Genomic DNA, 24,114 nt, shown 5'->3' with positions numbered 1-24,114 from the left:
GGTTAGCCAAAGAACCAAGATGCTATATTGTGAACGCCACCAAGCTGACAGAGCAGCCTTACCACCGATATATACCCGCGCTTCGCAGGCCTATCGCGCTCCACGGATGTGCCCGTACGACAAGCGAGAACCGCATGTCTAGGCAAACTATCGCTTCATATGCTCCTAAGTAGCAATTGTACAATGTGCCACTTCACCGCTTAGACCCCGCGTCAGCTGACTTACATGCGCGCTCGAATACCCCACGCACCATCTCGCCCATCGTTCCCGCAGATACGGTACCAGGCGAGTGTCTCGGGACCTGTAACGATGTCGGCACTGCCTAGTTATCACTCACCGGAAACAGGGCGAAGATATATCCGGTTGCTGTTCGTATGTTCTTTGGATAGCATTGGATACGATATCCCACTTGCATCATTCTATACATGGTATACACCGCCTTCTTTATCTCCAAATCTTCGGTTGCTCCTCCGCGTGCTGGTTCCACGAAGTCACAATGGCCTATGAGTCAGTAGCAAGGCGTCACTGTTTTGACCGGAATCATTGCACGCAGGACGAGCGATCCAACATCGTTCGTTGCCCGAGGCGACACGAAGAAATCATGACAGGGCTAGCAGCTTACAGAGCTTACGACAAGTCACGGTGGAGATTCACTTGTTTCTTACAGTATATCCCGACAATATGCAAAGTTATAGTTGGGAATGAGAGGGTCTATTATTGAATGATACGTATAAAGGTCCTCAGAGCAGAAAAAGCCAGAACAATCGACTTGGGGGTATATCCATATCTTCCACCAAGCCTGGCGGGATCAGATGTCCTATACAGACAAGAATCCCGCTGAACAAAGAAAAATTCCTTCAAACGCCCCCGGTGTTCTTCTAAAATAGTCGTAACGTCGTCATATTATACATCTCCCATCCACGAAGTCGAGCGTTGCTTGGTCTTACATCAAGACTCCAGCCAACACCATCATGCCAACGGCGTAGTATCCGACGTACTTTCCGGCACTCAAGTTCATAGCTCCGCTTTCGTCAGTGCCACCAGGCGCAGTGGTGCCTTTCTCAAGGGTACCATTTAGAACAAGAGACCTGGTGCCATTGACATCAGAAACTGTGACGAGGGTCTTGTTGAGTGCGGCATAGCTGCCGTTACCGACAAGATCGTTGAGGTATTGCTGGTCGTCGTTCTCGTCGCATCCACAGACAAATTCCTCTTCGCACAAGCATACCACGGGAAGAGTCTCATTGCGGCCCTGCGTTTGGCGTGTCCACAGTGCGCGCCGGTCATTGTCGTTGTCGTCATCGTCGTTGGTCGCGGACTGGTTGTAAAATCGGTAGGGGTTGTTGTAATAGTAAGGGTAGGCGCTGTGGAGCCACAGGCCGGGCATGATGGCCACTACGAGGGCTACTCCAATCAGAGGAGCGGCGACGAGTCCCTTGGGCGTTCTCGAACCAGCGGTGTAGGGTGTTCGAGCACCGCCGCCATAGAATTGTCCACCGCCGAAAGTGCGTGGTCGACCTGATCCAGCGGAGGATAGGCCACCAGCGTTGGAGGAGGGTGATGTACGTCCTGAAGAGCCGCCACCGCTGCTTCCTCCACCCGAGCGACTGCCACCGCCCCCGCCACCACCTCCACGGCCACCGCCTCCCTTGCGACGCTCTAGTGTGTGGTCTGGTGAGACAATCTCGGAGGGAGGAACAACTCGTCGCTCTTCGAGGACGTTGAGCGCGTTGGATTCGGGTATCGAGGCGGCGCTGATTGCTTGTGCGGCAACAAGGCCGGTGAGGATCTGTGAGAACTTCATGATGATGTTGATGTGTGACGGTGATACAGGAGAATCGCGGATGTAATTTGCGACACCAGATCTCGGGTCGAGGTAATACCGATAAAGTTACAGGGGTGTAATAGTAGTGTGGTATGAGAAAGCAAAACGTGAGATGTTTGCAGTGTGATTGTGTAGCGGATTTGCTAGGTATAGGGTAGGATCAATGTACTGCTTTGTGAAGAGGCAAGCGTGGGTCTTTAATGTTGTGCTGGCGGGAGACATGGGTTGCACAGCCCTGCGTCATCAAAGAAAGCCTGGGGCAAAGGGTAAAGCTTAGTCGGTTGCGACCCGCCACCATACCAGCCAAGCTCAACGCCATAATCTAGCAGGCAGTTGGGTGCCTGACCAGTTGTTCCCGATCTGACCATGCTATAGGCTAAATCCTATGGATTTTTGTGGCTGAAGCATGCGATTTCTTTGGGCGCCCGTTGGTATACGCCGTAAAAGCGCCGTTGATCTGCTCGAATGGGCGCAATGTTGCACAAATGCCTGACACAATTTGGATACCTTCTCACTCTCGACCACAACCTGAGTCTCTCCCTGAAAGTCTTCACTGTAGAATATTCATGACGTGCAAATCGATCAAGTGCATCGAATTACTCAGGGTATATGACCTCATCGATGCTGATCTGCCGAGGCACTAAACGAGCCTCCCGAACCAGAAGTGTGGCCAAACGCATCACAGACTGGATGACCAACAAACCAGAGAGCAAGCTCTGCCGAATATCCGATTGCGCCTCGATGTGGTTTGTTAGCGGGAGGCATTGCAATCGCTATGAATCACTACCATGGAACCTCGTCATTGGTGCGCAAATGTGCTCTGGGCGTACGGCGCGGAAACAACGAGCGCCAAGAACGCAATCTTGGGTGTGTGGGACTGCACGCATCAATGTGCGCGAACAATAACAATGAATGTTGTGTCTTGCATGTATGGATCTCGAAGCGCATGGTGCTTTGTTGGCACAACCCTATATTGACAATGGGCAGCATCGTAGCAGGATTGACGACAGGACCGGAGTAGAAGGCTTGGCAGTTCTGACGGAATATCATCATACTATGGTGCAGGGCGCCTAAACGGTAAACGATGCTTCGTGATACTTGGATAATGGCCGCACCACATACTCCGTTCCTACATTGGCCTGCTTCTTCAGTAAAGCTGTTGTTGTCCGTCGAGGACCTGGTCCTCATTGTGAACAGTTTCCACGATATGAATGTTGATTTGTTCGCGTGACCCTACATGTTGTTACTGCACATGCGAATGGAGTTTCCGCATCTCGAGCCGTTGATAAGCCACCGATAGTCGTAGGGCTATGTATACGCCGGTCCCTTGGTCTGGGTTCTACGGTGGCGCAGCCAGGGCACTTGGTAGGCCTGGTACTTTGTGACCGTATCTGCGGGCAGCAAGGCTGATGTGGCGCTATGCCTATCAGTCGCCGGGCTTTGCGCAGCAGACATGGTCTACTCGGGCCATCATCGTGCTTGCGGTGGTGGTTCAGCGGGGCCTCCATCCGACACTGTCTGGTATTTCCTGTATTCCTGCTCGAGTTCTCTCTGCATCTCGAAGTCGGCCTGTCGTTCGCGCTTAACTCGTTGCTGTTCGAAGTCCCGGATGACGCCCATATGCATTGCCTGATATAAGTTAGATATTTCCTTGACCATGTCCGTTCCGCAGTACTCACGGCTTTGTCGTTCCTCTGCGACCAGTGCACAAATGCTACGGTACCGATTGCGGTGACGCAGGTAGTCGCCAGTGTGATCTGCGACGCTCGAGACATGGCGGGGACCGTGGAGTAGAGGCGAAGTTGGGGACGAGGCCTTGTGTAAAGTTGGAGCGGGTTCTCTGCGGGTGGGAGCTCGGGCCTTGGAGCTCCTTCCGCCAAGTCTACGGCTGTATCGTGCCTCTCCGCAACTCTACCCTGTGACAACCAACACCCCCGCAAATCAGCACTCAAGATGGTGAGGACATCAATAGCAGGATACCGGAGCGAACACTGACAGCTGCAGTCCGCCCAAAACTCCGCGGGAATCCAGACCCTGCTCGATGTAAGGCAGCGCAACCCACTACAACCTCCGCATAGCTCACACTGCACCTAGGCCGAGCGCGAAGCTCAAAAGATTGTCCAGCAAGGTATTTCAGCACACAAGCTTGTCTGTTCGGGTAGTCGCTAACCGGTCACCAGCAAGAGAATGTAAACAACGCCCGACGTACCCAGCCGCATCAACTCTCTAACCGACCCAGACCGTACGAAGCGAGTAAAGGACGCCCGAAACGAAGCACAGAAGGAAATCGAGGACTACAGGAAAGAGAAGGAGTCCGAATACCAGGAGTTCGAGAAGAAGGTGCGTTGGCCGAGACGACCTACTATACGCGTAACGAAGATGGGAGACTAACTAGGGCGCAGCACAGCTCAGGCAACCAGAAGGCTGAAGAGGACGCGAAGAAGGATACAGATGCCAAGGTCAAGGAGATTGACGAGATTGGCAACAAGTCTGGCGGCAAGGTCGTCGACCAGCTCATCGAGGCCGTCGTAAACGCGCACCCCAAGCCACCGGGCAAGCAGGACTAGAGCACCAACACGGGGGATAGGACGAAGCGTGGATTCAGACTACTGCGATACTGTTGAGGAGACATATGAAGAAGAGCGCTCCTTGTACATGATCTTTGACGGGCCCAAGACAGTCAAGGTCGATCTATCGGCCTCGAACATACCAAGAATAGACGATATGCTGCGAGTTTGGTGAATGTATTACAGTTCAACATGCCTTTTTCTTCTAGGCTTAATAGTCGAGTTGATGTCTATCGTGAAATACATTCCAGTCTTCCAAGGTCACCAACCCGATACTCTTGTATATCGCATATAACTGCATTGGTGACGTCCTAGAAGTATGCATCTGTACTGTGTTCTGAACCTCGCAGGTATGAATAGCAGACGAAATGCTTATATCTTCCGTTGTTGCTGCACCTCTCTACTCGTTGTGGACCCTGGCCCACGTTCGTCCTAGCTTCCCGAGGGCCTACGTCACTGCTGTGGAACTTTATCGCTCGAGCATCAACGCGTCCCCAAACTGCAATACAATGCGCTGCACCCAATGATACGAATCTGTGCTCGAGCGACCATTCGCTCGCCTGTATACAGAATCATATCATGTACACTCTCACCAATAAATGCGACACGCCAATTTAGCAGCTCGCAATGTCGCAAAGAAGACCCGCGCATCTCCGACTTTGGTCGCGAGATTGTAGATGAGTTTGCCGTAATGCGCGAGAAATATGGTATGCCCATGCCACTATCAAACTCAACTTCTGGAAATAGCTAACGAAAAGTAGATGCACCTGTATGTGCTTTCGTCCTTCGCACATCGCACCCCTGACCCTTCCAGAAACACACCATAGTTCTTGCACACGGTTTGCTAGGCTTCGACGAACTACGGCTCGCAGGACAGTTCATACCTGGCATACAATACTGGCGTGGCATCACAGATGCGCTGGCGCACAAGGGCATCGAGGTTATCGTGGCTGCGGTCCCAGCCAGTGGCAGTATCGAGGCGCGCTCTGCGAAACTGGCGGAGAGCATTGCGCTCAAAGCGAAGGGAAAGCAGGTCAACATTATCGCGTGAGCTGAATTGACCCAATGAGATGCTGCATCGCAGACCACTAACAATTCATAGGCATAGCATGGTATTGACACATTGACATGATACAATAATGAGTGACTGACCTCTACTTAGGGGTAATCAGTGCCTACACCCACGCAGTGCAGTTACTAAATACACGTAGGGGTCTCGACTCACGATACATGATCAGCCAGCTCCGGCCGACTGACTTCAAGATTCTCTCTTTGACCACCATAGCCACTCCACACAGGGGTTCTGCTTTTGCAGATTACATGTTCGAGACGATCGGTCGTACGTCAGTGATACCTCTTGAATGCTTCTACTGAACTATTTCTAGCACGCAGAATCAAACGCGTCTACAGTGTTATGGAGTACTTTGGTCTTGAGACTGGCGCCTTCTCCCAACTCACGCAAGAGTACATGAAAAATAACTTTAATCCCAAGACGCCAGACATACCTGATGTCAAGTACTACTCATATGGCGCATCTCTCGAACCCACTCGATGGTCCGTCTTTGCGCCTTCCCACAGTATCGTCAAGGCAAAGGAGGGCATCAACGATGGCCTGGTCAGGTGCGTGGACGGCTGGCGTTTGGTACGCTTAATGACAACTAACCACGTTGATAGCGTCGAGTCGAGTCGGTGGGGCGACTACAAAGGCACCTTGATTGGTGTAAGCCATCTCGACCTGATCAACTGGACGAACCGGCTGAAGTGGTTCTTTTGGGAGCTTACGGGCAGCAAGCGCAAGTATGGAAGCAACGCTCACAACGACTGCTGGACTTGAGCTGACCATGATGTAGCTTCAATGCCATTGCATTCTATCTTGACATATGCGGTCAGCAGCTCTGGTCCAAACTTTTCGTGACAGATCACTGACACAGATCACAGATATGCTGGCCAAAGAAGATCTGTGAACCTGCCAGATGCACAGCAACAAGTCGCAATTGTGGATGCGTTCTGGTCCTCCTGTATCTGACGTCTGAGCAAGCTTGTGCGTCGTCGTGGAATTCAGCTCCGCCCTTTGAGAGAAGGCTATTGATTAATGAGCCTCAGCTGAGGAAGCGTTGCGCCCAGTCACACGACGCGATGCTCATGTAAGACAGGGGTCAGCTTCAGCCCGGAAGTGCGGCTATGGCTGTGGCTGTGCCCGGCACATTGTCCGAAATGGGCACATGGCATGCCGAATATGTACACTCAAAGTTTAAGTAAATACGCAAAAAGATACTCTCTTCAGGGTACAACCTTGAGCGTTGCCGCAGAAGCCGTGCAAAAGAGTGGTTGGGGTGATTGTTGCGTTGAAAAGCCTTCGCGTTGGGTTATGACGTTGGGGACGGACCCTGGTCAGGCAGAAGGAACCCCGCGGGCATCCGTTCTGGAGATGCCCAGCCCGCATCGCAAACACTCCCACAACATGACACGCGTTCCCCAGGCTTAGCCGCTGCATCACCAACTGACTTCATGCGCTAAATTGATCGTCTGCTCCCCAGCTACAACCTTTATCCTTGACATGTCGGTTCACTTCTACAAGCTTCGCGACTACCCGTTTACTTAGCCACCCGGTGCCTGGAAGCAACATTGAAATACTGGCCACTAATCCTGAACGCGAACCTTCAAGATGATCGTCAACATAGTGCTCGAGAACCCTCACGAGCACTACACCAATCTCGACGTCATCCAAGGCAGAGTCCATCTGCGGGTGCCGAATCCGACCAACATTAGCAGCATTATCGTGAAGCTAGAGGGCGAAAGCAGGACGCGACTGCTGGCACCCATACACCCAAACAGACCAGACAAACAGCGACCAGTGCTTGAAGTCCACAAGTTCCTGTACAAGACACAGGTGGTGTGGCCGACAAATGTGCGCCCCGAAGATGTCGCCCAGAATCCGAAGGCAGCCTTCACCATCAACGCCGGGTCCTTTGAGTACCCGTTCCAGTTCAAGGTACAACGCGCAATACACGTCAGCATATCGCATATAGCTAACAACCCTCTCAGCTTCCTCTCAATACGCAATGCCAGCAGACGAATAACCCCATCTCCAACGTTTCCTTTTCGAACGCGATACCCGAATTCGCGAAGACACCGACACAACACGTAAAGGCGACACTACCTCCTACACTGGGTGGATTTCCGGGCGAGGCAGAGATACGATACTTTGTCAAGGTCACAGTAAACAGACCGCAGTTCTTCAAGGAGAATCCCAGGGCAATTGCGAACTTCAATTTCCTTCCGATTGAACCTCCGAGACCCGACAAGACAGACGGCGAGGCGTATGCGAGGCGACAACATGAGTTCCTTGAGAATGCTCCCAGCGTAGCGGCAGGCAAACGAATGAGCTTCTTTGATAGAAAGAACTCGACAGGAAGTGCTCCGCCATCACCGACGACAGGCAGTGTGCCACCTCGGATAGCCATTGATGCCCGATTGCCTAATCCTGCCATTCTCACTAGCAACCAAGACTTACCGCTGAGACTACTTGTGAAGAACGTCAGCGCGCGCACAAAGAACATATATCTGCAGATGCTCCAGATTGAGCTGATAGGGTATACCAAGGTACGCGCGCATGAGGTGTCACGGACAGAGTCGAACAGCTGGATTTTGTGCTCTTTCAGTAACATGGCCATTCCAATTGGAAGTCCCTCTGACCCTCTCGATACGGAAGTGCCCATCAATGCCGAGTACTGGTCTGGGAAACCGGTACCCAATACTGTGCCACCCACCTTCACGTCCTGTAACCTCGCGCGTTTCTACGAGTTGGAGATACGTGTTGGCGTTGGCTATGGGAGCTACAAGCACGGTGAAGATCAGCTCATTGTCTTACCCCTCAGACTACCAGTCAAGGTCTACTCGGGCATCGCGCCACCCAAAGCACTCCTGGAAGGTGGTTTCCCTGCAGACAAACCCACCACACTTGCCCCACCGCCCCAAGCAGCTGCTCACACACCAACAACGCCAACACAAGGAGGTTTCAACGCATCTAACGCGTCTTTTGGGCAGCCAGTACAGCCCCAGCATGCTCCTGCTTATGACGATGCGCCGCCGAGCTACGAGGACGCGATTGGACAGGATCTTCCCCCGATCAACGGGTACAGAGGTAGTTACCAGCCCCCTCCTGCACCCGAAGGCGCGCCCAGGTTTTCCGACGAAAAGAGACGATGAAGACGTATAGTACGCTTGTGTTCGTTTCTACAGCCTGAAGTCTAGCTGCTGTGCACCCTGAGGATTACACTACGTGTTTGTCGGCACATCAACGCGGATCACAGCCAAGACCTTCCATAGACACCAACAATGGTTACGACCTGAGAGGAAACGAACTCCTCTGTAAACGTCAAGGAACAGGGATATGCCGCGGATCAGCACCCTGGACGCGTCGAGAAGTGGCGATATGGTAGGGAATGAGCGAGTCTAGGCGGGCGACATGCGACCAAGAAGGACCTTTGGGCCGCAGCGAACGGCCTAAGAAGCATGCATGCTGCAACCGAAGTGGGGGCATGCAGCAGTTCTATGGCGGAGGTTGATCTCTTTCTACCCAGTAATCACCCTTGCTAATAGGTTTTCTGTAGTTGTCGGCGGAGCAATCTGAAACAGTATATATTGTAGTATGGTGTATGTCGCAATCTTTTTCTCGGTACAGTTGGCTGTAATACCAAATCACTATGTAGCTCAATGTAATCATTCAAAACGTTTGTACGTTTAGACGGCAGTCTTGGATAGATGTGTTCAGGTGCGGGGCATACCGTGTGACCGGTGAAGCTACACGGCAGATCGGTGGAGAGCGGCAGAATGGCACTATGCAAGCCATGCCTGTCACCAGCCATCAAGTGAGGCGTGTGAGGCATTAACGCGGTCATGGTGTGCCACTGGTAGATGTTTGCGACCGCTAGCTTTGTTGTGGTTGGGAGCTTTGCGCAGACGCGTCTGTGGGAGCAACATTGCGAACGCGCTGTAGGTATCGGATGTACCAAAACCACAAACAAAGACCTACCGCCTACTCCCAAGGCTGCATCGTGCATTCGACGCGACACAATGCGGTCACGATACTCTGATGGTGTTGACACTGAGTGACTGCCTTAGCCACAGACGCGCCTTCCGGCTAGCTATCGATAGCTTGGTCCAAAACAGCCTTCACCTTCAAAACAGACGCGCATAGCCGGCACCAATGCAAGCACGGCATTTGTTGTTGTTGTGGTCCTCGAATCGCGACTCTCCAGAGCAACGTCCAGAGCCCACTGTGCGCACTAACAGACGCGTCGTGCCTGACTTACGGGATGAGTAACAGCCCTGCACGCGACGGGATCGCTGACCGCCAGTCGTGACTGTTTAGCCACAGCTTCCAAGACCCGGATGCAGACACGATGCAAGACTAATGCAAGAGCCGCATACACTATCCCGTGCATGCTTCGAGCCGGTTGGTCAGGATGCGTGAAACGTTTCAAGCCGGCTCCAGGCTGCAGCCCCACTCGACCACTTGGTCGAATCGTCGCGTCTAACACCATATATACACGTCTACCCACCGCGAGATGGTCGCGTTTTCTGATCAATTCTTCGGCTGCTTTGCGTTAAGAGTTGGGAATCCGGTGGCGGGCTCGTTGGCATCTAGGGGAACGACCTTTGACTCACACCTGCAGCTCACGTGTAGTAGCGTTGGGCCCCGCTTTGCTACCATGCACCGCGCTGTGGTAAATACAGCTGGGGACGAGGTCGTGGCTGGTCCCGTCGGATTTTCTGTTTCCTGAGGTTTCGCTCTTACTCTTTCGAATGCTGGATGTTTGAAACGACTTTTACGATTTACTTGAGATTTACCACGAGATTGATACCTTGAAGAATAAACGACCTTTTTACGAACCAACACTATTGCATGCGACCAACTCGACCATTGCAACATGTACTCACAGCGATCGTCGCCACCGCCACTGAAGCGCTCACATTCGGGTGAGAGCCAAAACAGCTATGCCAGCGCTGCGACAACAGTATCGCGCGCAAGCTCCAAGTTACTGTTTGGAGAGATCCCATTGACACCTGCGACGACAGTAGATGGACGATGTAAGTACCCCGTCGCAATGCGCGCGCACTCATCCTAACGTCATGAAGCGATCCGTTCCAATGGCTCCATCTGCAACCTGGTCCTCTCCACAAGCTCAGTCTTCTTGCGCTTCTGGTTAAACGACGCCTGCCGCGATAACGTCCTGGATCACATGGAAACCGAAGACCTATCCAACTTCCGCCTTGTGTGCCATGACTTTTCATCGAAAGCCGCGCCACGACTCTTTGAGAAGATGACCGTGACCTTCAAGACATCCACCTTCTCCAAGCCAGCGCGCATTGAGGCACTATCAAGGATAGGCCGTCACGTCAAGACCTTCACCTTCCACATGCCACATGGCCCAGAGACCTGCTTGCCACCCATCATCGACCCGTGCACTGGCACAGAGAAGCAGTTCATCTACGAGCCCCAGGTGCAGACACCGCAACATGGACCGGCCAAAGACAAGGCACCCAAGTATGGCAGCTGGGAGATGCAGGACTTGCTCATCAAACAATACCCACCACTGTTCCATGCCGCGACTAATGTCCCTGCCTTTTGCGCCGCCTTCTCTGAACTGATCAACCTCACGCATCTCAAGGTCTCATGTCCGGGATCTACTGGCTCACTTCGACACCGACGAGGTGTAGTCGACTATGCGCTCATCTCTCTCCGTATCGCCATTGAGCGCGCTCCATTGTACAGCCTCTCTGCTCTTTCCCTCCACCCCATCCATCCTGGTGGCCTCCTATACCTCCACCCAATGCACGGCTTCGGCAGCACACCATCCTCAGCCAAGCGCTGGGGTCAAATCCGTCGCCTCTCAATCTGCATGGAAAGCATACCCTTCAACTCAAGCTCATCGCGCACCCGTGCCCAATCTCTAGAACACCTCCGCATCCTGCACGCCTACCTCGCCACACTCTCGCGCGGCCTAACGCGTGTCTTCTTCCGCTGGAAAGGCGAGCGAGGCCCTTCACCCCTCTCACTCGACCGTGAACCTTGCATGCTTCCCAGCCGAGAGGAGTCCACTCACCCCTCTCTCCGCGGCCAAACCAATGGTCCCCGCCCCCTGAAGTTCCCTCGCCTCCGCGTCATGGAACTGGAAAACGCGCTCATGGACTCCGCGCAAATCAGCGACTTCATCACAAAGCACAAGCGCTCCCTCCGCGAGTTCAACTTCGAAGACGTTAAGCTGCGCGAGGGCGACTGGGATCTCGCGCTTGAACCTCTAACTACCATCTCAGGGAGCGATCGATGGAAGCAGTACCAGGAAGAGGTCATGGATGTTCCCATTATGCTCTCGCCTATTGATGCCGAGCCGCGGGTCATGGGCCCGTTGCTTGAGGAAGTTGAGCAGGCGATCGAGGAAGTTAGTGGAAAGGAGAGGAGAGAACATGCGCTGTCGAGGTGGTTGGGTAGACCGCGACAGTCGAGTAAGAAAGATAGCTTCTGGGGTGGAGGCAAGAGGTTCCTGCATCTTTCGAGCTGGAAGGGCAGCTCGCCTGTCATGGTCAGGTGAAGTGGCTGTGCTTGTTTTCCTGGGTTCTTGTCTGGTACTAGGGAGTTTTGCTGTGGTATGTCACGGTTGATACCCCTCGGGCATGGTTTATGGCGTCTGCTTTCTGTCTTTATCGTTCTGGTTGTTGGGTTTCGGATAACGGCCTCTCATGTCCTCTCTTTTTGATTTCCTTTGTCTTGGCTTCCTCCCGCTCTTTACGACTCAACGTCTCCACGGCCTTTACGACTACTCCGAAAATCACGTTTGCGCATAGTTATGATGGTATGAGTAGAATAGTATGACCTTACGATCCTTCAATGATATTTCCTTCTGGTCCTCACCTTATGTTTGCGCGCACCGCATCGGTTCAGCGTGATTTGGATGTCTACGTGAAGATGAACCAACTACAGGGCTGTGCTCATATTCTGCCGTACCTGCAAGGTGTCCGCACATTTGTTTACAGGTCATGTCCGTGTCTAAAGCTCAGTGTATATAGCACGTGCAGACAACGTGGTGATTCGCATTCTTTTAGTTGTTGGTCACCCATGCATTAGAAATGTGGTTATTGAAGCAGAATCCGAGTATCGCGTAACACCCGCTTGAATTGGTATACATATTCGCCTTCAGCCTCGCATCTATAGCTTAGCCTTGTTCTGCACCTTCTTAAAGATAGGTTCCAGCTTCGTCGCGCTCATAACGTTTCCCTTGACCTTCAACTTTCCGCTCATAAACAGCTTCTGAGCATTCGCGTTGCCGGCCGCAAGCTTGCCAAAGTCCTCGTCGCTCAGCACCAGTGTGGCGGTAGCCTTCTTGCCCGCCGGAGCAGGACCCTTGCCGACCGTGCCGGTCTCCTTGAGATCAAGGTACCATGTTTCTTGTGCGCCGGCCTTGTTCTTAAGTGTGAAAGCGAAGATAGCCTTGCCGTTCTTGATGGCTTCTTTGCGGTCGGCGTCGGAAGCGGAAAGGGCTTGCGCGATCTCGTCGAAGGCGGCGGAGGCGGGGAATTCGTCTAGACATGTGTTAGTTACACTATTCTGAGGTTCCATAGGAGGGTTGGTAGGGTCGGCATGTGCATACCGTTCTTGAGAGACATGTTGGCGATGTGTTGCTAGAGTGGTGATGCGCTTCGATAGAGGTAGAGACTGATTGCGATGGTAGCTAGGCGGAAGAGGTTTGTGGAGTCGAAGTCGCGAGTGCAGAACAGTCTGGGGTATATAAGAGCTTCGGAGGCTTGTGACAGCAGTGATGATGTATGCAGCTGCGAATCTGGGGAAGCATGTGAATGAGTGAGTGGGCCGAGACCCTTGAAACGATCATGCCGAGGCATAACCGCTTTTGGATGGAGCACGTGGCCTAGTCCTTCGGCAGGGCTCGCATCTCTTTCCTCAAATTACTTCAAAGTTTAACGATCCCTAGCAGCGGACAACAACTTCAAGTTGCTAGGAAGTAAATTGAACTTATTCGCAGCGGCTTACTCTGTTGCATTTCGTCGCACCATTGCAGTCAATCTGTGTTTCCACGAAGTGCCATTGCTACGACCCTAATGGTTCTGGACGCTGGCGAGGTAGTTGCGGCGGATATCGAGACCAAGCAGCTTGCGGTGCATCGACTTTTGCATCTGACTCGAGTAATGCTGTTGCATGAAGGGGTCGGGATGTTTGCGCGTTATTGCGTCGCCGCCAAGCTGAACACGTGATGACGTGGAACAGTGGACGCGTCTCATGCGGGGATCTGAGACGCGTTCTCGCTCTCCTCTCATCTCATCATTCCGCCCGCTCAACATCAACCACAAGACTTGAGCATTAACTCACACCATGAAGAATGATCTTCATCAGACGTTCGGCGACATCTTCAACGGCGACCCATCCGCTTTCTGCAAGCAGTTATTGGAGGTCCAACATTTCGAAAGTGATCGAAGCGAGGCTGAAGAATGGGTAGCGAATTTGCGCTTTCTGGATATTTCCGGAGTTCCAGATCTACAGGCAGAGAAGCAGAAACAAGACCGCCGCTACGCATCAGCTAAGACTCGCGATCATTTCCACGAGCGAAAGATACCGTCATGCGAAGTCCCCATCACGAAGCGTGAAGAAGACGACGAAGACGCATACATTGCTGTCTCATGGAGATGGGCTGTGCTCAAACATGAGCCTGAAACCCCTGTATTCGATTATCGAATCAGGAGACCGGGTGCGAAGCCGCACAAGAGTGACTTTCCGGATGGCTACATGGATCGGGTAATACAATTCGCACAGAGCGTCAATGTGTCCAAAGTATGGATCGACAAGGAATGCATATATCAGAGAGCGGGGGACGAAAGAAAGTGGCCAAAAGACAAGGAACTGGGCGTTCAGATCATGGACGTAGTCTACGGCGACAGCAAAGTCTCGGTTGGCTTACTCACCGTGAAGCTTACGCGTCAACACGAAGTTGATCTTCTATCTGAACTCCTGCAGGGCCGCATTTTCGTCGACCCCAGAAACAGAGAAAATCCAAAGTTGAGACCCGAAGTCAATGTTCTAGCAGTACAAAGGCTGATTCAGCGCATTCTTAGCGACCCTCGCTGGGATCGTGGCTGGATCTTCCAAGAAGATCACTTGGCTTCGAACAGGATGACCTTGCTCATACCGTGCGGTGCAAGTATTCGAAAAGATCGGGGCTATGACTTTGGTGATATCCTTGGGGATTTGAAGATCAAACTTAAGGATCTCCGACAAAATGCGACCATGTTTTGTTTGGCTCGTCCTGAGGAACGGCGGCCTAATACCGACATACTGAAAAAGCTCAAACAATACAACATCTGCAACAAGAGCTACAAACCGCTACAGGAAGACCATCTGTTGCGTTCCGGGAGCAATGGCGTTCGCGGTAATACTGGCGATGACAAGAACCATCGGCGCGGAAGCAACTACGAGATTTCAGCGTACCGAACGACTACGAATTGTGTGCTCGACGATATTTGCAGCCGCTCGTTGGAGAACGAGGAGGACAGAATCGCTATCCTTGCAAACGCTCTAAGATTTACTAAGCGCATAGATATCGGGAAAGGATCTCCGATAAATAAGCCAGACAAATACAGCCTCTCTGTAGCTCTGCTCGCACTCATACTGGTGAATGGGGAGATTTTGAAGAGTACGACATGGGAACCATCTGACCGTGCGCGTCTGCCCTGCGAAACTAACCTGATGCAGCACACGTTACAATCGTATCTCGCGGCATGTCAACACGAGTTTAGTGTCCCTAATCTGCGATTCCAGCAAACTTTTGTCGACCACTGTCGTCTCAAATCCCCAACTATCACGTCTCGTGGTCTTCAGACGGAAGGCTGGCTTTTCGAACTATTCCCTCGTGAGCGATCAAGAATACGAGCAGAGCAGCTCAGCCTCCGTCTCACCGATTCGGATCGAGAAGCTCTATCTGATCTAGGCCGAGGTCCAGTGCTTCGGGGTACGAAGCTCGACGAGGATGCACATACGGCATTGGATGCACTGATTCAGAAGTTGGAAGCACTATGGCCAGGTAGCAAGCTCGCCAGCTACATGCGCAGACAACTGTTTTTTTATGAACATCTGTCGCGATCAGATTTACCGCAGTCTACACTGTACGTACTAGACATGATGTTTGCACTCTACCAAGCTCTTCGCAATGATCAAGAGCTTCGTTTGGGGCGGCTAGCTTCAGCACCTTCGAACACAGAGCCAACTGCCATCTTCATCAAGCCGGAGCCAGATGGTTGGAGGACAGAGCAAGTAAGCCACTTGGACTCTGACGGAGCACCTTGCCTTGCAAAGGTTTTCACGAGCTGGGACCAATCACATAATTTTGAACGACTGGCAAGCTTGGAAGTCGGCGTAGAGTCCGGTATGGATTGCTTGCTGTATAGCGCTGGGTGGGTGAATGGAGTTTGGTACACGGAAGGTCAGTCAATGGGAAAATATGTCTTTCGTCTCGCGGGCATCACCCAAGAAAGACATGAGGTGGAAGATATAGCAGGCGATGGGAGAAGGAAGAGGAAGAGGAAGAGGAAGAGGGGAGATGACATCTAGTACATGCGATCTATCTCTTCGAGTGCTTGACAGTATCAAGTTCTGGCTTTGCGACACCGCAGGCTTTGTTCACCGTTTTCTTTACGATCATGCAAACAAGAAGCAAACTCGACGCATCATCTGTTTCTTCACGACCCTCCAAGAACTAACACCGGCCATTCAACCACAGCATGCCTTCGCTGACTGAAAAACTCGTCCTGAAAGTTTCTCTTACCCCGCTGACATACCTATTCACTCGCATCAACTCGGTCTTTCAATCGCAGCGCAGGGCATGGAAAGACTTCGCCGAAAATTGTCCGGATCCTGCTCTTGTATACCTGATTAATGGCCCTATGGAGGATACTGGAAGACTGCTGAACATGACACAAAACTTTCTGCGAAAGCTCATCGACTTGGCAGAGATCAAATTGAAGCAGGTAGAAACGGAAGCACAAATAGCCGGTGCAGAATGGCTCGACAACCCGACCGATCCCATGAAAAACGCCAGATTCCTCATGGCGAGAAAGATTCATAGCGCCTACTTCAAGCATATGAGGGAGGCTTGGGATGTTGGATTAAAAATCATTCCTGGAATACAGGCGAGATTTGACGATATGGAGGACACGCTCGAGAAGCTTGCTGTGCTCATACCAATCGAGGAGCTGGCGCTGCCACTTGGGCCGTTCGTAGTCAAGGCATTAGAGATCAACGACAGGATGTGGGTGTTTGCAATAAGGTTATTGGGCATCTTGCGGACGGTTGATATCCCCCTCGGTGTTGCGACTGTGGCTGTCAACGTCGAAAAGTACCCAGAAGCGGACAAACTTGCGCGAGCAAGATACAAATTTGGGGACTACTGAGTGTCAGAGGATAAGGAAGTGTTTGGTGCGTAAGCAAGAGCACCTTAGTTCGTTGCGAAGGTCTTAGATCTGGGTGTTGAATTCGTAACGGGCACTGATGAAGCCCGCTAGGTCGCTTGCGCTGTTTAGTCTATAAATCGCTCTGGTCTATGCCCATCCAATTCTATAAAGATTATATCCGCTCTCGTCACCTCGTCCAATACCCCGTCTTTTTTCTACAAACTCTCTTTCCAGAATTGTGAATGTCAACCCGCCGTCGCTCTTCGGACAGAGCTCTGGTTCGAAAGCGGCTTCAACAGTATCGGGAATGCCCTCAAATTTGCCCGTCATGCGCACTGTGACCATAAGCCAGAACACACCGTTCTGAGCCAGGAGATGCGCCGCACAATCACGTAGCCAGGCGGCATGTTCAGGAGCGTAGACCACGTCCGAAGCGATGAGAAGATCTGATGCTGATTTCATGTGTGTGGGAGGTTGGGCCCAGTCCAGTATTGCGGTCTCTACAGGTGGTGTGTCGTATGAGCTCGAAGGGAAATTCGTCTCGATGTTTGCGTTGCAATTCTTCAGAACCGCAGGGTGATAGTCGGTCGCCGTGATGCTGACGGGTCCAGCGCCGACCACAGGAAGTAATTTCGCGACTGCCAAGCTGACGAGACCAGTGCCTGCACCAAGCTCGATGATTGTCCGCTTCCCTGCAAGACTGTCTTCAGTCAGTCCAAAGTGCTCTGGCTCTGCGCACATCATGCTACTGAGTATGATGCTGGCACCCCAGGACTGAAGTCCGACTGCTGTATGATCTGTGCTCGACAGTGGCGCATCATTAAGCGTGACCTTAACTGAATCTCCAGATGATGTGGGGAAGCAGAAGTCTCGTGTAAGCGCCTCTTCCTCTTCATCGGCATTCTCGAATAGGCTTGAAAGAATGAAGCCGGCATCATCGACAAGTTTTTCCCGTACATCGTCATTGACCTCCATCTCTTCCGAGCGCGCGAGGAGCGAGTTTAGCCATTGGGTGGCGAAAGTGCGCTCGAATGGGTCTGCACGCAGAGCTGCTGTCACCTCTTCGGTTGTGACTTGGTTTTCATCATCCTCGCCTTCGTCTTGAGACGCGTAACCGGAATCCGCGGGTCCAGGGGGTGAGACGATAGATGTGTGCTCTCTTTTCGATGTCGGGTGTGAGATAGTCGTTGGAAGGCGTACAGGACAGTACAGCGTCTGTAGGTTCTTAAGAGCGGCGAAGATCTGATCTTCCGATGCCGATAGTAGCGAACGGATAGGAGGTAAACTGCTTGATGGTGGCAGACAACTGCCTGTAAGACTGACACTCATCTGACGCCTCGCTAACAAACGAACAGACCAAAGAACGCACACAGGGAAAAGGAATGTGGAGAGAAGAAGGAAAGAACTGGAGCAGACGTGGAGACAAGGGTTCAGTCAGAAAAATCAATCGGCCAAGGCAAGGGACAATTTGACGATACTTAGTTTAGCTTCACGCTCGGGCAAAGTCGTGACTTCTAGATCTTTTCACCGCCTGTCATTTGGCATCGTGGGCCTATGTTTGGATCGAGAAGGCAGGTGCACAGGATGAGCTTGCTTCGTCGGATTTGCACATTGCATGCTAAAATCGTAGTACCCGTCACACTCGACATGTACAAGACGACATGCGGCACTGCGAATGGGCCAGCCGGTACATCTAGGGGTAGTGATTTTTGCGTGGGATGGCTATTGCCACGTGGGTCGCTAAGCCGAGCCTCATCGACGCTAGACCACGGAAGGCATAGCTACCAGATCCAATGGTCAGAGACCCATCCTAGGAAACTTCGGTCAACACCGGCAAATACGAATTGTGCCGACGGAAATAGCCTTGAAACATCTTGGTATACTCTATCAGGAATCTCGCGCAACACGTCGATTGTAGCACTAGTGGCTTGGAACCGCCTTGTGGGCTGATGCCTAGGCTGCTCAGTCTCTTTACACGGCCCTTTACGATCGTGTTCTTTAGGTAGACAAACGATGGACAATCTTGCTATTTTCCGACAAAAACTCATTTCTCCACCATCTTCTCATCCATAGCCTCCGGTGGTGTATCCGTGCCCTCACCATCCACAACCATCGGCCCCTTACCCGGCTTCTTCCTCCCCGTGATGTCCATGTATATCGACTTGAATGTCCTTACACTTGTTTTTCTCCCCTCCCAAAGCGGATATAGCCCTACTGCGAAGCATGAGCAGAACATCCACAAAATGCCCACAACAACCCATCCAGTAAAGAACTTCTTGCTGAAAATATACGAAGAGCCGTACATGGGCATGGGCCACAGCACAAGGAAAGATATCGCCATGAAGAGCGTGAGCCAGCGCGCAATACGCGATGCTTTGAGTAATTTGGCTTGTTCCTCTTCGTCAGCTTCGATAGCTCGTCGTTGTTCACCGGGGATCTGTTCTAGATCGACGTTGGCGGCAAGAGCAAGATCGTGGTCGTCGCCTCTGCGGATAGCCTTCATGCTCTGCCAATCGTAATTCTGGGGTCCAAAAGCGTAGGTGAATACGGGAATGAAGACGATAGGGGAGAGGAGGGCGACAACGTTTCCTGCTAGCATAGGGTTGTTGGCGCCGGTAGTGAGCACAGTGAGTTCGCCGCTCTCTTTCTGGGCAGTGACGAGCCAAGCAATGAGGGAGCAGGCGAAGCCGAGAGGTGGTGTGAAGGTTGCTGCGACCCAGTTCATCTTCGACCACATCAGCGTCAGAGTGGCAGGCAGAACAGCGGACGAGATTATGACGCCCATGAGGAGATATAGGTAGCCCATACTGATGCCGATGTAGTAAAGCCCTGTACTCCAGGCTGCCATTGCGACAGCAAAGCCGACAACCATGGTGTGAGACATGTAGATGAGTTGCTTCCCTGTAGCTTTAGGGTGGACATAAGTCTATATTTCGTCAGCTCAACAACCCGTTTTCGTGACCAGTAGAGCCATGCTTACCTGGTAGAAGTCATAAGTGAAGATGGAAGAAACAGCAATCAGCTCAGCAGACATGGCGCTGGTCACGGCCATGAAGACGAGAAGCAAAACTGCAGCCGCTCCTCCCGAACCCATCAGGGCAACAGCGGCAGTGGGCAACACAAGCCCAGCCGTCACGTCAGCATCAGCCATGCGGTTAGGATAGCCGGGGAAAACAGGGTTGTTTTCTAGTGCGATAGCACTGAGTCCCATTGTGGTAGCGGCTAGCCATGGAATCGCGAACCAGGACAGACCACCAATGATGTATCCGGGAAGAGCATCGACGGGACTGGCAGCAATGGCTTTGTTGTAGTATCCGTTGTCGCAGAACACAGTACCGAAGTTGCCTACGATGTTGATCACGAAGAAGATTGCACCTTCTTTCGATCGCATGGTTAGGTAAGAGCCTCCGGCGTTTCCTTCAACCGGGTGATCCGTTGCGGCTTGTACCAGTAGATCGAAGACTTTCCCAGGGCTTCCTAGATTCTCGTTGGTCGCATATGCGGTGAAGGCAAACATCAAGAGAATGATCAGAATGACAACAGTGTGTGCTAGAGGTCATCTTAGCTACTTTCTGCTGCAAATGTAGAAGAGAGTAACTTACCGTAGTCAGTCAAGAAAGTGGCCTTGATGCCTCCAAACATGGTGTAAAGAACTACACCAACAGGTAACAGGAAGCAAGCAGCAGCAGTTGGCATGCCAGTGAGCTTGAGTAGGTCAGTACAGATATATCGTTTGCCGCGTTTGACGTACCGAAGTCACAACAGCGGAGCCTCCAGTCAACAACATCGAAGTGACAAGAATGTTGGTAAAGAGACCAAAGACCATGAAAACGACGTGCGTGACTGGACCGTATCTGGCTCAAATAACCTCAAGGAAGGTATGTGCATTAGGTGCTCTTCGTTTCAGCTCGATAGCAATCGTAGCAAATAGAATGATCTGCACAGTCGCTCCCGAGGCGTACCAGAAGGGACCAGATACTCCATATCGGTAGGCGACTGCGCTCGATTGGAGAAGTGTTGCCGCCCATGTCCAAGATGATACTACGGCTGACGCGACAAGTCCCGATTTTACTGTACGACCAGCTGTCGAGAACATCTCAGAGGTTTGGAGTTCATAGTTGTATCTCTTCAGCACGAATGTCGTCAAGATCATACCGAAGCTTTGCCGAGTTAGTAATGCCCATGTATGGGAGACGCAAGACCTACGAGAAGGCAAAGCCTAAACCAATCACAATGCCATAGCCAAAGCCTTGGCTTAGCGGCGGAGGTGTACTCATGCTGGGTGAGTTAAAGACACCTCAGGTGACGAGCAGTTGGCAAGTGGAAAGTGCGGTGCCAGAGGGATGCCGGAAGTTGGAATGTAATTAACCTTACTGCTTAGCTTCGCTTGGGAGATTTCGCAGAAAGCTTCGGTCATGATCTGCCGGCATACGACCTCTAGGAAAGGGCTTTAACCATGATAAAGCAAGAGCATTACCGTTCATCGGCCGGACGCGTAAGGCAGGTATAGCCAACCGTAGGGCTAGCGTGCATATTCGCGGATTATTATTAAAGGTGACAACGATCACATCACGACATCTGCATGGTTCTGCAGGCTTTCGTGGGGTTGGGCAATAGGAGGATGCACACCATGTGCGGAAACGATCTTCCAACCCCGGTATGGTCCGATAACGCGGCGGAACAATGTAGATAAGATGCGAACTCTTGTGTGGCATCTTTTACTCACAGCCAAGCCGCGACCAATCGCAGGCTTGCACGGCTTCGAGATCGTTGGGTTCAGGCAGCTGCTCGCGGTCGTCAAAGCGCGGCTGTATATCGCGTCGTTGAATGCACAGCATTGCGAGAGGTAAACGCTGCCGGTTTCGCAGCCTCCCAGCCATGAACGTCGAAACTACCGAGGCGGAGGATTGTAAACTCGATGGCAAGATGCAGGAAAGCCGTTGGAATACGGAAAAAGCATCTGTCCAGCGTCTCTTCCGTCAAGCTTCCAGCGGCAATCTTAGCTGGCTCGCTTAGTTGCCAGTCGCGACGCGTCATTGGCTGTTCAGCATCTCTTATCTTCCTGGCGGGATTGGCAGCCCCAGATGCCACATCGCGTTGGGATCACGCCGTCAGCGGGGATCATCGAATGCATTCGGTCTGTGCGGGTGGGCAGGCCGATTTTGCCTTGCAACGGTGTGCCCAGGTGGCATGGCACCTGCTAGCGTTCTTATGCGGAACATACCCTTCCCTTCGACGTGTTGCTAATGCATTGTATATCTGGCTCAGCATGTGTTGTGCGACCAGCCTATACTTGGACTTTGAGAAGGAGCGAGCGTCACGGCATCGCATCACGTGTCTGAAGTAAGCCTTAGGCTTTAGTGTTTCTTAACTATAAGAACTTAAAAAAATCTTAACTTAACAACTAAAGTACACTATTATAGTTATATGCTGCTCTAATGCCTAGAAAAAATAGAATTATAAAATCTCTATACTTATGCGTTAATTCTTCTGCACCTATCTCTATCTAAGCACTTAAAGATGCTCTAATATAACCTTTGCGCGCACGCAACGCTATTAGAACCTAGCTCTAACAAATATAAGCTAATTAAGCTTATTAACTTCTCTAATAGAGAGTATTCTAGCTACGTTACTATAAAAGTAGAATAGGTTAACATAGGATTATATAAACGCAAACCTCTACTAAGTAATCTAAGTAGAGCTATTACTTATAAAAGGTTTCTCTAGGTTTCTACGCTAGTAGAGCCTACGCTTATATAGGCTAGCGTAGTCTAGAGAAGTCTAGAGAGATCTAGAGTAGTCTACAACTAAGTAGTTGTAATAAAGTCTTTCTTCTCTCTAGAAGTATGTTCTATATAAGATAGAGAATTAAAAAAATTTAGAAGATTATGTAAGCGCTAAGCCTAGGCTAAAATATAGCCTATGCGTTAATATTAGAGAATCTCTTTTTAGGCTACCTACCTAGACTTCTTACTTCTACTTATTATTTAGTAAGTATTTCTAAAATCTCTATATATTAGAATTAGTCTAGACTACTCTAGATTAGAGTAGATCTAGGCTAGCCTAGTATAGTCTAGCCTTGCCTTTTCTCTTCTTTTACTAATAAGTGTAGAAGCCTATTAACTAATACTATTAACTATAATCTAGCGCAATCTTACGCTATCTATTCTTATCTTTTACTACCTAAGGCATTTTAGTAATAACTAGCTATCTTTAATTCTAATCTAGTTCTGTCTATACTAATCTAGTCGCGATGTAGGCACTTAGAGCCTAGCAACTAAGAGACGCAACTACTAAGACTAGATACAACCTAAATAGTTATATACGCTGTAGTAACATCTTATATACTACTATTAAGAATAACTAGTAGACTAATCTAGTGCTCTACTACTATCTACTAGACAAGAACTATAAGATATAAGTTAGTGCTTCTTTCTAGAGCTATCTATACTAATCTATACTAACCTAGACTCTATAGAGTAGAACTACTATAATAGCGTCTTATACTATTAGTAAGAAAAAAGCTCTAACTCTTCTTTGCTATATTCTCTATAACTTGTCTAGTTAAGATTATTTTTAAGTAAGTAATACTATTTTAGTATAATCTAGGCTAATCTAGACTAATCTAGCTGCCTAAGTACGCTGTTCTTAGTATTATTATAATATAAGTAAAGATTTATAGAATATACTCTTAGGCGCTCTTAAATACCTTAGTCTATAATATTTTAAACGCTTCTACTGTAGATAAGTTATCTCTAAAGCAGAATATTAAGGCCTAGGCTACTACCTTTACTATATAAGTAATCTAGAGTTATTTATACTAATCTATACTAATCTAAGTAGAAACACTATTTAATACGTTAATAATAAGAATACGCTTCTGCACTCTAGTAAGTATGTCTAGTTTAATACTAAGGTTCTTAGAGTTGCCTAGAAGGCTAAGTCTTATAGTAACGCTAATAAGGCTTCTAAGACTTCTAGTAAGCGCGTAAGTATACCTCTCTCTATTCTAATCTAGACCTATCTAACCTAGTCTAGAAGAAAAAGAACGCAGATTCTCTTAAGAAGAAAGTTCTAGCTCTAGAGGCTAAAGTTAAGAGTTTTGTTAACTTACTATTCTTAATTAAGAGTAAGCTGTCTAAGGCTACTAGAGATAGCTTCTAGGCTAATTACTCTACTCTGCTCTAGGCTAACTTAGCGTAGCCTAGGTCTATCTAGAGCTATCTCTAGGTTAATTTAGGTAGTTTTGTTCTAGTTAGCGTTTTC

General features: G+C 50.5%; 11 protein-coding genes across 11 annotated transcripts; 6 read left to right on the top strand and 5 right to left on the bottom strand.

The window, feature by feature from the left end:
- Nucleotides 1-943: 943 nt before the first annotated feature.
- Nucleotides 944-1,804, bottom strand: J4E83_006089 (uncharacterized protein; the record flags this gene model as incomplete). The annotated part of the gene is made up of 1 exon (XM_049333004.1): nucleotides 944-1,804. The coding sequence occupies one exon, from the start codon at nucleotides 1,802-1,804 to the stop codon at nucleotides 944-946; it is 861 nt and encodes a 286-aa protein (XP_049187694.1).
- A 1,491-nt stretch (nucleotides 1,805-3,295) lies between these two features.
- On the bottom strand, nucleotides 3,296-3,600 carry J4E83_006088 (uncharacterized protein; the record flags this gene model as incomplete). Its single annotated transcript, XM_049333003.1, has 2 exons — nucleotides 3,296-3,454; nucleotides 3,505-3,600. The coding sequence occupies 2 exons, from the start codon at nucleotides 3,598-3,600 to the stop codon at nucleotides 3,296-3,298; spliced, it is 255 nt and encodes an 84-aa protein (XP_049187693.1).
- A 178-nt stretch (nucleotides 3,601-3,778) lies between these two features.
- Nucleotides 3,779-4,392, top strand: J4E83_006087 (uncharacterized protein; the record flags this gene model as incomplete). The annotated part of the gene is made up of 5 exons (XM_049333002.1): nucleotides 3,779-3,781; nucleotides 3,830-3,868; nucleotides 3,920-3,953; nucleotides 4,065-4,165; nucleotides 4,228-4,392. 5 exons carry the CDS (start codon nucleotides 3,779-3,781, stop codon nucleotides 4,390-4,392), a joined length of 342 nt encoding a protein of 113 aa, XP_049187692.1.
- Nucleotides 4,393-4,915: 523 nt separating this feature from the next.
- J4E83_006086 (uncharacterized protein) lies at nucleotides 4,916-6,356 on the top strand (the record flags this gene model as incomplete). The annotated part of the gene is made up of 8 exons (XM_049333001.1): nucleotides 4,916-5,099; nucleotides 5,154-5,165; nucleotides 5,220-5,439; nucleotides 5,604-5,731; nucleotides 5,778-6,012; nucleotides 6,067-6,189; nucleotides 6,243-6,277; nucleotides 6,331-6,356. The coding sequence occupies 8 exons, from the start codon at nucleotides 4,916-4,918 to the stop codon at nucleotides 6,354-6,356; spliced, it is 963 nt and encodes a 320-aa protein (XP_049187691.1).
- A 701-nt stretch (nucleotides 6,357-7,057) lies between these two features.
- Nucleotides 7,058-8,601, top strand: J4E83_006085 (uncharacterized protein; the record flags this gene model as incomplete). Its single annotated transcript, XM_049333000.1, has 2 exons — nucleotides 7,058-7,384; nucleotides 7,438-8,601. The coding sequence occupies 2 exons, from the start codon at nucleotides 7,058-7,060 to the stop codon at nucleotides 8,599-8,601; spliced, it is 1,491 nt and encodes a 496-aa protein (XP_049187690.1).
- Nucleotides 8,602-10,325: 1,724 nt separating this feature from the next.
- J4E83_006084 (uncharacterized protein) lies at nucleotides 10,326-11,987 on the top strand (the record flags this gene model as incomplete). The annotated part of the gene is made up of 2 exons (XM_049332999.1): nucleotides 10,326-10,485; nucleotides 10,534-11,987. 2 exons carry the CDS (start codon nucleotides 10,326-10,328, stop codon nucleotides 11,985-11,987), a joined length of 1,614 nt encoding a protein of 537 aa, XP_049187689.1.
- Nucleotides 11,988-12,601: 614 nt separating this feature from the next.
- J4E83_006083 (uncharacterized protein) lies at nucleotides 12,602-13,059 on the bottom strand (the record flags this gene model as incomplete). Its single annotated transcript, XM_049332998.1, has 2 exons — nucleotides 12,602-12,975; nucleotides 13,044-13,059. The coding sequence occupies 2 exons, from the start codon at nucleotides 13,057-13,059 to the stop codon at nucleotides 12,602-12,604; spliced, it is 390 nt and encodes a 129-aa protein (XP_049187688.1).
- A 721-nt stretch (nucleotides 13,060-13,780) lies between these two features.
- J4E83_006082 (uncharacterized protein) lies at nucleotides 13,781-16,009 on the top strand (the record flags this gene model as incomplete). The annotated part of the gene is made up of 1 exon (XM_049332997.1): nucleotides 13,781-16,009. The coding sequence occupies one exon, from the start codon at nucleotides 13,781-13,783 to the stop codon at nucleotides 16,007-16,009; it is 2,229 nt and encodes a 742-aa protein (XP_049187687.1).
- A 170-nt stretch (nucleotides 16,010-16,179) lies between these two features.
- J4E83_006081 (uncharacterized protein) lies at nucleotides 16,180-16,848 on the top strand (the record flags this gene model as incomplete). The annotated part of the gene is made up of 1 exon (XM_049332996.1): nucleotides 16,180-16,848. One exon carries the CDS (start codon nucleotides 16,180-16,182, stop codon nucleotides 16,846-16,848), a length of 669 nt encoding a protein of 222 aa, XP_049187686.1.
- A 147-nt stretch (nucleotides 16,849-16,995) lies between these two features.
- Nucleotides 16,996-18,177, bottom strand: J4E83_006080 (uncharacterized protein; the record flags this gene model as incomplete). The annotated part of the gene is made up of 1 exon (XM_049332995.1): nucleotides 16,996-18,177. The coding sequence occupies one exon, from the start codon at nucleotides 18,175-18,177 to the stop codon at nucleotides 16,996-16,998; it is 1,182 nt and encodes a 393-aa protein (XP_049187685.1).
- Nucleotides 18,178-18,892: 715 nt separating this feature from the next.
- On the bottom strand, nucleotides 18,893-20,490 carry J4E83_006079 (uncharacterized protein; the record flags this gene model as incomplete). The annotated part of the gene is made up of 3 exons (XM_049332994.1): nucleotides 18,893-19,774; nucleotides 19,829-20,397; nucleotides 20,451-20,490. 3 exons carry the CDS (start codon nucleotides 20,488-20,490, stop codon nucleotides 18,893-18,895), a joined length of 1,491 nt encoding a protein of 496 aa, XP_049187684.1.
- Between the last annotated feature and the right edge of the window lie 3,624 nt (nucleotides 20,491-24,114).

This window comes from Alternaria metachromatica, assembly GCF_023757995.1.
Source record: "Alternaria metachromatica strain BMP 0045 chromosome Unknown scaffold_13, whole genome shotgun sequence".
Classification (NCBI taxonomy): Eukaryota; Fungi; Ascomycota; class Dothideomycetes; order Pleosporales; family Pleosporaceae; genus Alternaria; species Alternaria metachromatica.
This window is presented reverse-complemented; position numbering and strand designations above follow the sequence as displayed.